This window comes from Aotus nancymaae, unplaced genomic scaffold (genome assembly GCF_030222135.1).
Source record: "Aotus nancymaae isolate 86718 unplaced genomic scaffold, 86718_ANA_hifiasm-v0.15.2.pri h1tg000108l, whole genome shotgun sequence".
NCBI lineage: Eukaryota > Metazoa > Chordata > Mammalia > Primates > Aotidae > Aotus > Aotus nancymaae.
Window position 1 is genome coordinate 21850230 of NW_026988523.1, and position 16310 is coordinate 21866539.

At 32.8% G+C, this 16310-nt stretch overlaps 1 protein-coding gene across 4 annotated transcripts in view; it reads right to left on the bottom strand.

The window, feature by feature from the left end:
* BRINP3 (BMP/retinoic acid inducible neural specific 3) overlaps window positions 1-16310 on the bottom strand; it is a 523484-nt gene that overhangs the window by 353138 nt on the left and 154036 nt on the right. For all 4 annotated transcript variants that reach the window (XM_012444698.2, XM_064370415.1, XM_012444699.2 and 1 more), the window contains one exon: window positions 2278-2563. In XM_012444698.2, the coding sequence (XP_012300121.1) occupies window positions 2278-2513 (236 nt within the window). In that variant the 5' untranslated portion in view covers window positions 2514-2563. The remainder of the gene's footprint in view (window positions 1-2277; window positions 2564-16310) is intronic.

The window sequence follows — 16310 nt, forward strand, 5'->3', positions numbered from 1 at the left end:
AGTAAGGATAAGTAGCACAGGGCTCATGAATGTCTTCAGGAAGAGAGTTGCATAAAACCAAATAGAATATATGAGCCTTGCAAATATACCTCAAAGCACGTTTTTCATTACCTTTAACACCTGTGATTCAAATAATGCCTCTTTCATTCAACCCACCACCTCTAAAAACATGTCAAGCAGGTGGGGCGCAGTGGCTCATGCCTGGAATCCCAGCACTTTGGGAGGCCGAGACGGAAAGATCACTTGAGGTCAGGAGTTCAAGACCAACCTGGCCAACATGGTGAAACACTGTCTTTACTAAAAATACAAAAATTAGGGTAGTGGGCTCCTGTAATCCCAGCTACTCCGGAGGCTGAGGCAAGAGATTTGCTTAAACCGGTGAGGCAGAGGTTGCCGTGAGTCGAGATCATGTCACTGCACTTCGAGATCATGCCACTGCACTTCAGCCTGGGCGACAGATCAAGACTCCATCTCAAAAAGTCAAAAACAAAAAAACAAATACAAACAAGAAGCATGTCAAGCCAGGTTTGCAACTCACAGCTGATTGACCAACAAGCTAAACCACAACAATCACACATAAGACAGCACTTTAGACCTCCAGATACAAATGCCAACAGATCATGGAGACATGCTCTGGCATCAGTTTATCTGACAGACTGTTAAAAATCCTCTTGCACAGTGCTAAAATATAACACATTCTTATAATCCTAAATTTAGGTAGCTTCACACAATGTGTGAAGAAAAACTGCCTAAATCAACAAACACATAGGAGAATGAAGAATGAATTAACCCGGAGTCACAAAATATTGAAAATTTCTGCTGCATTTCAGAAAGAAAAACTTTAGAATTTGTTTTTTTTTTTTTTGAGACGGAGTCTCCTCTGTCCCCCAGGCTGAGTACAGTGGCTCGATCTTGGCTCACTGAAACCTCCATCTCCCGGGTTCAAGTGATTCTCCTGCCTCAGCCTCCCAAATAGCTGGGACTGCAGGTGCATTCCACCATGCCCAGCTAATTTCTGTTTTTTAGTAGAGACAGGGTTTCACCGTGTTGGCCAGAATGGCCTCGATCTCCTGGCGTCATGATCTGCATGCCTCAGCCTCCAGAAGTGCTGGGATTACAGGTGTGAGCCACCCCGCCCAGCCTCATCATTTCATTTTTTTTTTTAATAGAGTAAACCTTTTCATTAGGCTTATGACAGTGCTCTGGCTGCATGGAATAAGGGATTTTTACTTTTAAAAAGGCATAGCAACAATTGGGTGATGCTTCATGGAACTTGTCCAGGACACTCAGGCTCTTCTGTAAATATACATTGTTGATAGGATTTATAAATTTCTCATAATGCTGTGTAAATGACTACATACAGACATGAAGCACAGTGCCCTCTGGTGCACGTACAACATGAAATAAAATATTTATATAGGAATATCTGCATAGATACCAATACACAAAAAGACAAAACAAATGTGCTTCTTCCTAAATGTTAAGCCAATAACTAGGAATTGTGAAAGCTGATCACCAATAAACAAACTGAAGTGATAACTTTACATAAAATGTTCTTCATGGCACAGATCAATACAATCTAATCCATCAGGCAACCAGTTGTACACTCTTCTATTTAATGGATTCAAGGGACATTATAGGAGCAGGCACCATTTGTTGGATTTAATCTATGACTCTTTTTATGTAACTTATTTAGATTTTAAACATAGAACATTGATAAATGTTAAAGATCATATATCTTAATCCATTCCATTTCTTTGAGCTTTGCTATCATGTCCTATTTTTCTGCTACTTTTTATTTCCTTGCTGATTCCTTTAGCTTCTGAACGTACAATTACCTTTCAGGTAAAAAAGGATGAGGTGACTCAACTTCTCAGTGACTAGTAGAAGATACCATTTCCATTTAGGCTGAAAAAGGTAACATAGCATGGTATAAGGTAGAAAGGAAAAGCAATTTTTAAAAACTCACTTTAAAATTTTGGCTATTTAAGATAAGAAACTTGGCTTCCAAGTACGTTGCCATTTACTTTAAGGCAGTGTAACATAGTAAAATTTGGGAGTGATATACAAGTGGTCACCATTATCTATTTTTATCATAATATATTACATCTATAAGAAATATTTTTGAATAGCAAGAAAACATTACTATGGTGCATGGAAAATATCAACCCTTCTGATAATAACACTTTCCCATCTGAAACTTTCCCTTAGATAAACTTATTTATACACAAGCTTCAAGGATGATATTTCTATAATTGCTTTCCCTTTGCTTCATACCTGTATATCTTGTATCTTGTGCTAAATCCCTGCCGGCTTCTGTCCACAAAATCTGTGTATTCCTGTGAGCGATGGAAGGGTCCCTTATCAGAGAGGAGCCAGTCGAAGGGGCTTGTGGCATGCTGATCCGAAACAGCAGCAACCGCTAAAACCCAGCAATGAAGACTCAGTGCTATCCACTCCCATAGAGCCATCAGAGAGAACAATTCAGCACCAGCTCTGCTTCGCCATATCATGCTTCCACTGCAGATTTAGAGCCTTCATTCTCTTAGCTTTCCCTCAACACCTAGACAAAATACACAGGCAATTAGTTAGCCCTAGAAGATTCTTTTCTCTCAGTTGAGGTGGCTAATTTTAAAATTTTAGTCTAATATCACTGTTTTAAATTAATATTAGCAGAAGAGAATAAGATACAAACCAAAATAATTTTTTTCAGAGCTGTATGTCTTTTATACGTTGTGCCCTTTTTATATTAATGGAAAATAAGACACTGAGTCATAATTGACCTCGTCATAACAATTTCATTCAGTGGACAATTAAAGCCTGTTGAGAAGCAATCAGATGTTTTAACTAATATTCCTTTTGTCCTTGCATGTTTTATAAAATTGGACAGATTCAAATAAATAATATATTCAAATATTTCATTTTTGTTATAAATTTTAATACTAGATATAGTTTTATTGTATAGTTTTTTTAGATTTTTAGATGAATGCTTTAAAATGAAGTAGAGATATTCATGTAGTTATTTCTGTAATCTAGATAAACATGGAGTAAAACTGTGGGCTTAAGGATACATAAATATATAAATATATGTATGTATATATATATGTGAATATGTGTATACTTGTTATAGATACAAGTAGATGTAGATATAGGGAGAGACAGAGTGAGACAGAGATGATAGAAGGACAGGTTGATAGATGAATAGATTTGTGTGTGGGAGAGTAGATGTGAGAAGTAGTGTATTTTCTCAGAATTTTTCCTTTTTTAATTTTCTGTTAGGAACAAACTGCTTCTCTGATTATTTAAACAGAATCATAATTAAATTATTTCTAGGGTCTTTAAAGATTTAAATGTGCATCTGTCTTATTCATAAGATAGTCATACCTCCAAAATTATACACACATAAACTAAACCAATGCACATAAATTAAGCTAATGCAGATTATTCATAGATGTTGAAACTGCATACATTGTAGTATAAACATTAAAAAAAAAAAGTAATAAGATGTGTAATCCCAGTATGGTACGGTGTACAAAACTTTATACAAAGCTGAAATGTCTACATGCTGCACCAGAAAATTCTAAAAATATTTGAATTCAATTTTTCTTTCTATCCTCATCAACTTTTCAAATAGTATTATTTATAGTAGATAGAACTATAGAGTGCAAAGATTCTGACTGATGAGAAAGGTTTACTTGTGTAAGTTCTTACTCAGCACAGTGTCTTTAGAAAAAAAAATCAAGATTCACAGTATTAAGTAAGATATATCAGTAATAGTAGGTACCATATTTATCTGGTATTTGGATAAGAACATTGGTGGTTTTAATTTGCTTTCCTAACTATAACCCTATTATTCATAATTTAATCCTAAACTGTTTCTGTATGAGAGGTATTGAGAAATAATTTTGCAGCTCTGAAGCAGCTCAAAACAGTGATACAATGAGTGAAATAGATCATCAGAATCATACTCTCACATATCACAAAATTAAAAGGACATTACTCACATACTGTATGAGTTGCCTCAATCATATGAATTTCTCACTGAGGGGATTGAAGAATACCTTCTTTTGTAAACAACATAGGAAGTTTTAAAAATGAAGACATTTTTAAAAATGATTTTCCATAAGAAAGAATATTATAATAGAAAGATATTGGAATAGGAGCTTGAAGATTCTAGACTTTTTTTCTATTATCTGTATAAATGTACCACTGTCAAATGATGCAACTCCTAAGTTTAAAATCTGCTGAAAAAATTATCTTTATATATTTTTATGAGAACTATATGATTTATCTTAAAATAAATATAGTTTACTTACATTTATAAATGCAATTATGCACAGTAGTATAGTATAATAATTCTTCTATGACTAACAAATATTACTCATCTTTTTATACACACAATTTTTATTTTGCTTATCATATACATTCAAACTGGCAAAATTTAATCATTATTTTTAGAAGATATATTTTTAATTTCAATGAGTAATTTTTCTTTTCATAAAGACAGAATAAATTATTCAATCACACTACTTAAGTCTGTATCACATATTTCATCTGAAAGGATCTATTTCTTAATTGAATGAAATTCTAGTCATACCATCTAAATGAAGCTCTCTTATTACTAAATGTAAATGTGAACAAGAATATTATTGAAAATATTCAAACAAAAATTATTTCATCCTATTAAATAACTTGGAAAATAGTTCTTTGCAAACAAAACTAGATTTTCTCCAAATCCAATAACCAATATAGCAAATTAGGCTATATAACCTCAAGAGACAATAGTCATAGTGGTTGAAAGAACTGACTCTGGAACTCAACAGTTAATGTTAAAATCCCAGCCCTCCAGGTGCCGTGGCTCATTCCTGTAATCCCAGCACATTGGAAGGCCGAGGTGGGTGGATCACCAGAGGTTAGGAGTTTGAGACCAGCTCAGCCAACACAGGGTAAACACTCATCTCTACTAAAAATAAAAAAATTAGTCTGGTGTGGTGGCATGGACCTGTAATCCCAGCTGTTCTGGAGGCTGAGGCATGAGAATCACTCGAACCTGGGAGGCAGACATTGCAGTGAGCCGAGATTGCACCACACCGCTCCAGCCTAGGTGACAGAGTGAGACTCTGTCTCAAAAAGAAAAAAAGAAAGAAAGAAAGAAAAAGAAAACATCCAGCCCTTACTAACTCTGTAGATGTATGACTTTAGGCAAGTTATTTAACTTACTTTGTGCTTCAGATTCCTAAACTATTATAGAGGATCACCTCATCAGTCTTAGAAAAATTGAGCAAGTTCATATTTGTAAAACATCTAGAATAGTGCCTAATAAGTCATATTTTATACTGGTATGAAGTCATGCCATTATGTATCATAAAATTAAACCAAACTTTTTGTACTGAAACACATGATTTTGTAATACACAAAATGTTATAAAAGTCAGATACAGGGGCTGGGTGTAGTGGCTCCTGCCTGTAATCCCAACATTTTGGGAGGTCGAGGAGGGCAGATCACCTGAGGTCAGGAGTTCAAGACCAGCCTGGCCAACATGGTGAAGCCCTGTCTCTACTAAAAAATACAAAAATTAGCCGGGCCTGGTGGTGGGATGCCTGTAATCCCAGCGACTCTGGAGGCTGAGGCAGGAGAATTGCTTGAACCCAGGAGGCACAGGTTGCAGTGAGTCAACATGGTGCCACTGCACTCCAGCCTGGGCAACAGAGTGAAACTCTCCTTCTCAAAAAAAAAAAAAAAAAGTGGGATACAACTGACATAGACGGCAGTTGAGATCCTGTTCTGAAATTCTGTACTTTTTCCATAGGTAATTACCCAGAACCACATTCTTATTACTTTCTTTATCAAATGTATTGAGCATGTTTTATATTCTTTGTATCTTCTCATTAAAAAAAAACTATACTGTGTATATTTAAGGTATATAGCATGATGTAATATGATTACTATAGTGGAACAATTTAACATAACCATCATTTCATATTGTTATGTATCTTAATATATGAGAAGATAGAAAAGATTTTTTAAATTTTGTGTAGGAAACTACCTAAAAATATTACCAGGTAATGATGAGGTAATTACCACATAATTTGTGGGTTTTAATTATTTCTATTTCTTCTGCTTCTGATTTGGGGTACACGTTCTCACTTCTGTTCAGAAATTTTTTTTTCTGACTTTGTTAACACATGGGAATGTCAATCCTAACCCAAATCAAGTTAATTTTGGGGCTATCTTAAAATCATTATATTCATAAGAACTTTTTAAAGAGATTTATAATGAAAAAATTAAGATATCCCAGGAAAGTTATACTGAAATAGTGTCTGAGAACTTTTTTCACGAGTTGCATGATAGGGAGAAAAGTCACAGTAGAGTGCCTAAGGCAAGGATGTAAGCTTCTAGCCATTTTTAGGGCAAGTGGTCATTCAACTCAATATTCACCATTAGAAGAGCTTCATTACCTGGTTTGTCACAAAAGTAGACAATTGTACATTTAATTCACCATTTTATGAGTACTAATTTATAAATTATTATTGTAGGACCTTAACTGGTTGCTTCATTTGGGTTGGGTTATCACCCTGTCAGTCCATGAGTCAGACACGGTTTAGTAAATAGTTGGTTTGTACCAATGTAGTGTTAGGATATTTAGAGGTGACAACTGAGATGAACAGCTAAACTTACCTACATTGCTAAGAAAGGGAAATACAAGGTTTAAGGAAAGAGGGTAGAAATTATTAAACTAATAAATGAATTCATCACTTTTTCTGTAGTGTGGGGAAAATGCAAAATAGTCCAGAGTTTAATATTCATAAACAAGTGGCTAAGTGGCCAAGTAAGGAGATAAGAACATCCATGCATAATATTTTCTAGACCATGTGAGAGTGATTTTATATAAAAGAGAGTAATAAAAGAGAATAAGAACAAAAAAGCCCAAAACATTAAAAATATACATAACTACAAACATGAATTCATGTTTAAAACATGGTATTTAATTAAAAAGCAGTATTTATGAGTTTTTTTTATAAAGAAAAAAGTCATAAATATTGATATATCTACTTGAAAAACATATGTTTAGTGCACATCCTATTCTTAAATTCCTTCTCACAAAATAAAATTCGTTGTGAAGATCACCTCATGATACAGTTTTATTTGCAAATTCTCAATGGCCTTGACAATCTTTGCAGATATAAAATACATCAAAAATATGTTAAATATATACTAATATATACTAATGCATATAATTATAATAAACGCATAAATAATATGTTTATAATATATATGATAATTACTCTTTCTCACTAGCTGTCAGTAGTCCTATTCGAAGGTGGCGATACATTCCTTTTTTTCTTTTTGAGATGGAGTCTCACTCTGTCCCCAGGCTGGAGTGCAGTGGTGCAATCTCAGCTCATTGCAGCTCCCATCTTTCAGGTTCAAGGGATTCTCATGCCTAAGCTTCCTAAGTAGCTGGGACTACAGGCGAGCACCACCATGCCAGGCTAATTTTTGTATTTTTAGTAGAGACGGGGTTTCACCATGTCAGCCAGGATCCTCTGGGTCTCTTGACCTCGTGATCCACCCACCTCGGCCTCCCAAAGTGCTGGGATTACAGGTGTGAGCCACAGTGCCTGGCCTACATTACTTTTATCTAAAATACTGATATATATATATTTGAAATTCATAAAATATTGAAATATATGAAGTAAAATATTTGCCATAATAGTAAATGTGAATTTTCAGTAGAACTGAAGGTACAAAGGTATAAGCAAAATGTTAGGAATCATTGAATTAAACTTAATATCCCTTAGATTGATGGGTCACGTCATAGCGGCCCATATTTTTGACCTCAGTATATTATCATCCACAATCTAATTAGATATCCAGTGCTAATTATTACTATTTGTTAAATGATTAACATTGCAAGCTATATTATTTCTTCTTTTATATTCGCATTTTATATTCGGACTGATTTTTGCTGGTTGCATATCAAAAATATTTTTTCAGAAACTAAAATCTCCTGAAGAATGAAAAGTCATTTGAGAAAATCGTATCAAGCATATTTAATTTTATTTTGAATAATGTGGAACCCATAGAAAATTGAAAGACTAATAGCAGTAAACTTGTACATATCCATCAGCTCAAGTCACCAGTTGTTGTTGAACACGTTTTCTATCTCTGTCTCTTATTTTCTTCCTCTCTCTCTACACTCATAAATTTTTAAGTATTGGATAAAGGTATAAAGAAAATTGGCTGATTCGCCCAACATCTACAACCGTTCTCTGAATTTCTTTTCTTAAGAAAACACTATGCTGCTCTATAAAATAGTTCCTTAACATTAATGCTTATTAATACTGAAGCTTGTAAATATAAAACTGTGAATCTTCAAAATAAAATATCCAATACTCAAAGTAACTGTTTAAAAAGACACATTCTTCCAGATAATATGATATGTATTATTCTATTAAATCCATTAAATTATAAATGTTAGAATTATTTTATTATTATAAAATAAAATATTTATATGTAGCACTCCCAGAATCTATTTAAAATGTATAGCATTATTATATAATTATATATAACTATAATAATTATTTTTGATTATATATTTAAATACTAGCGCTGAAAAAATGAATACTAAATACACAATTGTGTAAATAAATGAATGATAGATGACTTAAAAATATTTTAACATAAATTTTTAATAGTTTTCCCACAATAGTTTATTCATTGTTTCAATTCCAATTTGGTAGAAGTAATGATACAGAAAACCAGAATAAAAAAATAAATCTTTTTGATCAGTTACAATGTGCAAAACATCACGATAAGTTTTGAGACAGAAGGTCTTAATAAAGATAGTGCTTCTGTCCTCAGGAACTTGCTGTCAGCTTGGGAAGGCCATATGGAAGGCAGAACATATTGCCTATGGTCATTTCTATTAGAAAACAATGCCTCTGTCAATGAAAACTAAACATTCTCCAAACTTTTTCTTTTTTCCTTATCTCACTAAATGGTACTTCCATCTACTCAAATTTTTAAGCCTAAACATGACTTTCACCTACCCTCTCACTCATTGCACATACCCAATCAGTCCCCAAGTTCTGTGCATTCTTCCCCCTACGTATAAAATTTACCACTTTTTCTTCACCCCCACCTCATATTGTATGCTCAACACCAGCAACTTTGCCTCTAAACTGTGTTACTGCAGTAGCTTCATGACTGGTTTTCACACAATGTAGTCCATTCTTCCTATAAACAGGTAGGATTTTGCTATTCTTTTTCTGTACTCCACCAAGACTATAGAGAAGTAGTTGCTTTATATTTGTTTTCTGTTGAAATGAACAGTAACATGTAAAAATGGGAATCAAATAATTCTGACACTCATGTGACTCTCTCCAATCTGTTCTTTTTACTACAGTCAGAGTGATCTTACTAAAATGTTAAATCTGAACACGTAAATCCTTTACCTCCAATTAAGTAACAACTTTTGTTTCAGGATAACTGATCTCTTTGAAATAACTTATAAAACAATCTTCCTTTGCTTATATCATATCATATCATATCATATATTGTATCATATCATATATATGCCAGGACAATTATTAACCAAACATCAACTTTGTGTTTTAGCCATGATCATATACCTCATATTCATCTCACTTTCTCTCCAAGATCTTTGTTTATGCAGGTTCCCCTGCCTGAACCACTATTTTGACAAGGATCTCTTTACCTGCCTAACATTGACCTTAAAACCTCAGACTGGATGATCATTTTATTCACAAAGCTTTTCATGACCCTTCAAGGTTGGTTGGTCCTTTTTTGAATGCTCCCATTACTTTCCCTGTGATGGTACATTTCCCTGTGATGGTACATTTATGTGACATATTTGCTTCCATGTTTGGCCTGTTTCCCTCCCTGCACATCTCCTTTCCTTCAATTAGATTAATTTTGGGAGAAAAATAATTGTTCCTATCTTAACGACAACAACACAGTCACCAAAGTTGCCGAAATAAAGTTGCATAAATAAGTACTGGTAGAGTGACTGAATAAATGTTGATGAAACAAGTACTAAGTTAAGGTGCAACTGCTGTGATATGACTGGCAAGACCGTATCATGAAAAGCAAATTCATTCTTCATGGAAAAAGAAAGAATCTGCAGAGGATCTGTGTCTGAATCTGCATCTGAGCTAGGCCTCAGGATGACAATAGCTTTGACAGTTGAGGAAAGAGAGCAAAAGACTTATGAGGTAATGATTTTTAAGTCAACATTGTAAACATATATCTACAAGTGTAAATAGTATCAAAGCGAGATATTTTTCTTTTATTTTCATTTTATTTTATTTTTTTGAGACAGAGTTTTGCTCTTGTTGCCCAGGCTGGAGTGCAATGGTGTGATCTCAGCTCACTGCAACCTCCTCCTCCCGGTTCAAGCGATTCTTCTGCCTCAGCCTCCCAAGTAGCCGGGATTATAGGCATGCGCCACCATGCCCAGCTAATTTTGTATTTTTAGTAGAGATGGGGTTTCACCCTGTTGATCAGGCTGGTCTCAAACTCCCGACATCAGGTGATCCACCCACTTCTGCCTACAATGTGCTGGGATTATAGGTGTCAGCCACCATGCCTGGCTCAAAGCAAAACATTCTTAATGTTAAAAAAATGTTAAGGACAAAAACATAAAGATTACTATTAATTATTAGCTCTGGACATAATGATAAGAGATTATCATATTACATAAAACTGTAGAAAACTAAGGACTTTTTCACTTATGTTCTATAATTCAGTTTCTAAAGATAGAAACTATATATAAAAGTCGAACCTAGATCCTAATCAACAAACAGCCAGACTAAAATACCTCTAATTGTGAAGTACAATGAGAATTTAAAGAATAATAATAAAGAAACAGGAAGTGAATAACTTGTTCCTTTCCATTTGGGAAATCATTTATTAAGATAGTTTTGACTGCGTTCTCCCTGAGTACCCATGGGAAAAATAAAAAAGATGATGATGAAATGAAATGCTGTTTTTCTTTTCTTCACAACAAAATTAACATCTTTTTAGTCCTTTTGATATACCAAGCATTTTACCAAATTTTCTTATTTCAGTTCTCAACAGCACAGTATAGCTATATTAAGATCCCATTTGTACTCTTGAAGCCAAACTGAATACCATAGCTTTCCTGTTATACTCTACTGTATCCTGATAATAACCAATTGCAAACTGAAAGTTATTTCATAAAATTTTTGCATTCACTCTTGTGTAAAATGAAAATTCCAATAAAAGGATACTATTATCTCAAGCTATGATAAGCAAACAAGTGATCTGAGTGACTACATATTATGGGTTTTCATTGAGTGTCTGCTTTGTATAGTTTAATAGTTTTGATGAAAGTGATAGTTTAAATAAACTAAATGTGATTTAATTAAATATATTTAAAATACGTACCACAAACTCAAAAATTAGAAAACCTTCTTTTCAGATTACATGTGATATTTATTGGGTTGAAAAGTATAATCATGGTTAAACTGAATTAATTTACCTATTTGCTCTTCAGAATCATTGTAAGATTAATCCAGTAGGCTTTGATTACTCAATCTTATTATAAATTACTTTATAATACTACTAAAAAGAAAACTATTCAACACACATATAACAGAGTTGGTGTCTCACAATGTGAGACATAATAAATTTCAGTGAAATGAGATGAGACTTAATATTTTGCTAAAAGGCAATCATACAATTTGAATTAAAGTCAACTTTTTCATGTTCTCATACAGCAGATAATGACAAGGATATGAGGGTCATTTCTAACTAATACGATTTTAAGGGGTAATAATGTGAAAATTCAAGGACTACAACTGAAAAAAAATCATATCATTTGGCAAGAAATATTCTGGGTACAAAAAAAAGTTTTAAAGACATTGCTCTTTTAGAACATCAGTCAATACTCAAGCATTAAATTTGATGAACATATTCAAACCTAAATAAATAATATAATACATTATCTCTCTACCTGTGTAAACACATGGATTTTCGTTTTTGAATGTTCACAAATGCTACATATTCTATAGTCAGATTAGTAAAAGAATGAGAGCCTCATTATTCAATAACTGGCATCATTATTTTTTGGTAATGATGTGTAACTTCACACTTTAGTGAAATAGTGATTACGATCTATAACTTTAGATTTCAAATGACTTCAAATTGTTCCTTCTTAATCTATACATTGTTTACTTAAATGTAATGAATTTTTAAATAGCCTTACAAACTAAAATTTGCTACTTTATTTTCTAAAGATGTCAAATAATTCATCAAGATATAAAATCATGCTTTACACAATGTAGGCCATTCTTCTTATAAATAGGTAGGATTTTGCTATTCTTTTTCTGTACTCCACCAAGAGTATAGGGAAATAATTGCTTTATCTTTGTTTTCTGTTGAAATAAACAATAACATGTAAAAATGGGAATAAAATAATTCTGACATTTAACAATACAAATTATCACTGGATATTTCTAGAAGTTATAACAAAAATTACATCTTTCAAAAAGCAAGTAAATCTTTTTTTTTTTAAATAAACTAAAAAGTAATGATAATCCTCAAAGTAAAATGGTATTTAATTCCAATCATCACAGGAAACTGAATTTACCCAATGAGGGGCTAAAAAATGACAGAAATGGATGATTATATGAATTAGAAATCCCTTTTGAATTTCAAAGACAAATGTCTTGGTATATTAAGAACTACTTTAAATTTTTTAAAACAAGTAGGCCATAAATTATTAAGGTAAGTAGAGACTGGATAGATTTTCATTCATGAATTCTGTAAAATTTTACAATATGCTGCTGTTATCCTTTTTCACACCTTCATTCATATGACCACATGAGAGATTTGCTGGCAGTTACTATGTTTTAGTAATCCCTGGGGCCCTTACTACATAACACACTATCTTAGGCATAGTAACTTTTTGGAACAGGCACTAAATTGAACTCCTGACTTTTTTTTAACTTTATAAAAAATAAATCTTTAAGGGCGGCTTATTATATCTGCATACACTAGCAGGGGATTGACATTATATTAATGTGTTAGCAATGCATTATTATTACACTTTTTCATTTTTCTGTTCTTTTTTTCTCAAAAAAACTGAACTTCCTTGTTTTCAGTCATATTATACCAGTTAATACCGACCTTAGAAACGCATTCTACCAGTCATATTACTCTGCTAAACCTGTGTTTCAGAAGATCATTCTTCTTGTTTATTTTAGCTGATCAAGCAATACACTGCCTCTGAATTAGTTTTAAGTGTTTTCCAACTTAATGAGGGTTAGTATTCCTCTGAGAAGTATATACTGCTAAGGAAACTAATTTCCTACTTGATCTGTCAATACAGTCTTGTCCTACCAATAAAGAGGAATTTAAATGCTACTACCAAATGGTGGAACTGATTGAAAAAATGAAGAGAAGGTGAGTTCCATTCCTTAAGACTGCCCAGCACATAGGGGAAATTATTCTTAAGAGCACCAAATACAAGAATCACCTAGGTTATCTGATAAATGTAAAATATCATGGTGTTTCAACATAAATGATCATATAATAAAATATCATGGTAAGATTCAGATTGTACTTAATTTTAATTCATAAAGAAATTTATCAGGTATTAAAGAATGAAGTTCAAATGAAAGATGTTTAGAAAGTATATTAGATTGGAAAATCTAATTTTAAAGTAAAATATAGGGACTGCTTTGACAAAGACTTTCCTGAACCTAACTCTAGTCAGGCTCCTGTTAACTCAATTTTCAGGCCCTGACTTCTGAGCATCTGCATTCATCTCTATGTTGCCCAATTTTAGCAAGAATCCTGCTAAGTCAGTTTTATTAGAATCTTCACCCTTAATATATGATCCACCTAGATGTCTGATTGGGTTCCTCATCCTCCACCATCCTGCAGGTGATGTCTGACCACCCTGGCCTGTCTTTAGCAAGAATCCCTTTAGATCAGTTTAGCCAAAACCCCCTCTTATGCTTAATGTTTACTCTCAGTAATTTTCTATCGGCTGATCCCCACCCCGCTCCTTGGCTATAAATTCTACTTTCTCTTGTGTTCAGAGTTGAGTGAAACACCTCTCTTCTACTTACCAAACCTTATTAAAGTAGCCCACCTTGAATATAGTCTATCCTACAAGTCTTTAACAAGTATCATGAATAATTATTTTTCTTAACAGCTTCAGAAAATGTATAACAATTAATATAGTTTACTACCAAAACAGTAAAACAGAAGACAGTTTAAAATAAAGATTAAAAGGATATATAGAACTGAAGTAGAAATGATGGTTGCAGATACCAGTATTTAATATCGTTACTATGACTGGCAACATGATTTTGCCTTTGCTGGCAGAATCTAAGAATAGAAAGTGTTCTACTTGCAAAGATAATAAAATATTTTTTGTTATCAAAAGAATTTTGTCACATAAGTGTCAATTTAAAGAAAATGTGAAAAATACTGCCCCTGCCCTTCAGGATAGTGTCCTCAATTTCAGTTTTACAATTTTTTTCTTTTACAGTGATCTCAAAGAAAAACTGAAAGTATAAAAATGGTTCAGCAAAGATATTCATACTGCTCCTAAATAATGGCTTACTAATGTAATCTAAGAACAGTCTTAATACTGGGACAAAGAAATCTTGGAGTCTGGTAACCAAATGGAAATCTCTCAATCTATAATTGCTCCAAGCTTACCCTGGAGTTAACCAGGCATACAAGGTGAAATGAGCTGTTTAATTAGAAGTTATTTTCTTGAGAAGCATAAATAAGAACATGTACTCTGAAATCACAGACGAAGGAAATATTACATTTAAGAAGCTTTCAAAGACAGTTCAGTAAAGCTTTTTACAAAAATGAAAAGAAGTACTAAGTAAAAAAAAAAAACTTTCAAAATTTCAAAATAATAATCTTCAGGATTTTTACGAGTTTTTAGGGAAATGAAAATGTTTCCACATTTTTAGGAGTGTGTGGTTATAAATATTATTAGTAGACCTCTTAACTTGTCTTCTTCTGGGTTACAGAAGTCATTCAATTCACATGGTAATAATTCCATTGTAGTTTAGGCAACTTGAGGCAGATTTGTGTCTGTTTTATGCACTAATGTCTCTGTGGTACCAACAAGATAACTTGGCATGTAGAAGGCCCTAAATAAATGGAGTTTGTTAATAAGTGGATGCAATAAAAAAATTAAATTTGTAAAGAAAACCCTTATAATGTTAATCTGACTTTTTATTTTAATTATTAAAATAGAAAAGAATAACCTATTGGAAATGTTTCCATTAAAAGGAAGCTAACATATTTTGGAGATGAAAAAACACAACAACACACAAGATGCTAACTAAATCATCACTCTGAGAATTGTTATGACTATTTTCAGAACTGTCCTGGTTTCTCCATTTCTCTTAATAGTTATCCTTTAATGCCCTACATAGAAAATGCATTCTTCATTGACCTTTCTCTATACTGAAGAATTAGGCAACCCTCTTCTCTTAAAGAGAGTTATATTTACAATATCAAAATGAGACATGTGTGCAAATAAAATCAGTGGCTAAGCATTAAATTTGATTTAGTGGATTAATTTAAACAAAGCATACTACAAATAGCAAAAAATGGTCAACATCTTATGAGCAATGGTTACATCTTTCCATTGTTCTGTTCCCAGGGTTTACACTAGTGCACACAATTCATCACATATCTGATACATATTTTTTTTAAGAGTCAAAAACAGAGGTGATCTACAACAAGCGAACAAAACTAACATCAAGTATTTAAGTCTTTATGTGGTATTTTCCAATGCCTCCTTAACTCCATCTAATAAATCATGTCACAACTCTGGGTGTTTCTAATTAAAGAATGCGTCTTTAGCAGTGAACCCTAGCACAACTTACCCAGTTGACAGAGAGACTTGGATAGCCAATATTTTAAACCAGTAGTTTTAATGTCTCCAAAAGTTACATAGTATCTAACTAAGCTTTCTTTCTTACAATAAGCATCTACGTTTATCATTCTCCAACATACAATTTTGAGAACACTTGATACTTCCAAGGACCATTTGTCAATACATTAATTTAACTTCTAAAATAGGCCTATCTTCAAACTCAGAAGGTTGTGATATACTATTTCAAAAGAAAAGTAAATATTTTTTAAATTTAAAAACATTTTAAAACATTTAAAAAATATTTTTGAAGCCACTCTTTACATAAAAAAGAATCAGCCAAATTTTGGAAAGAAAGAAAATTAAAATGAGACATTACAATATCTGATATAGAGAGACTATTAAATAT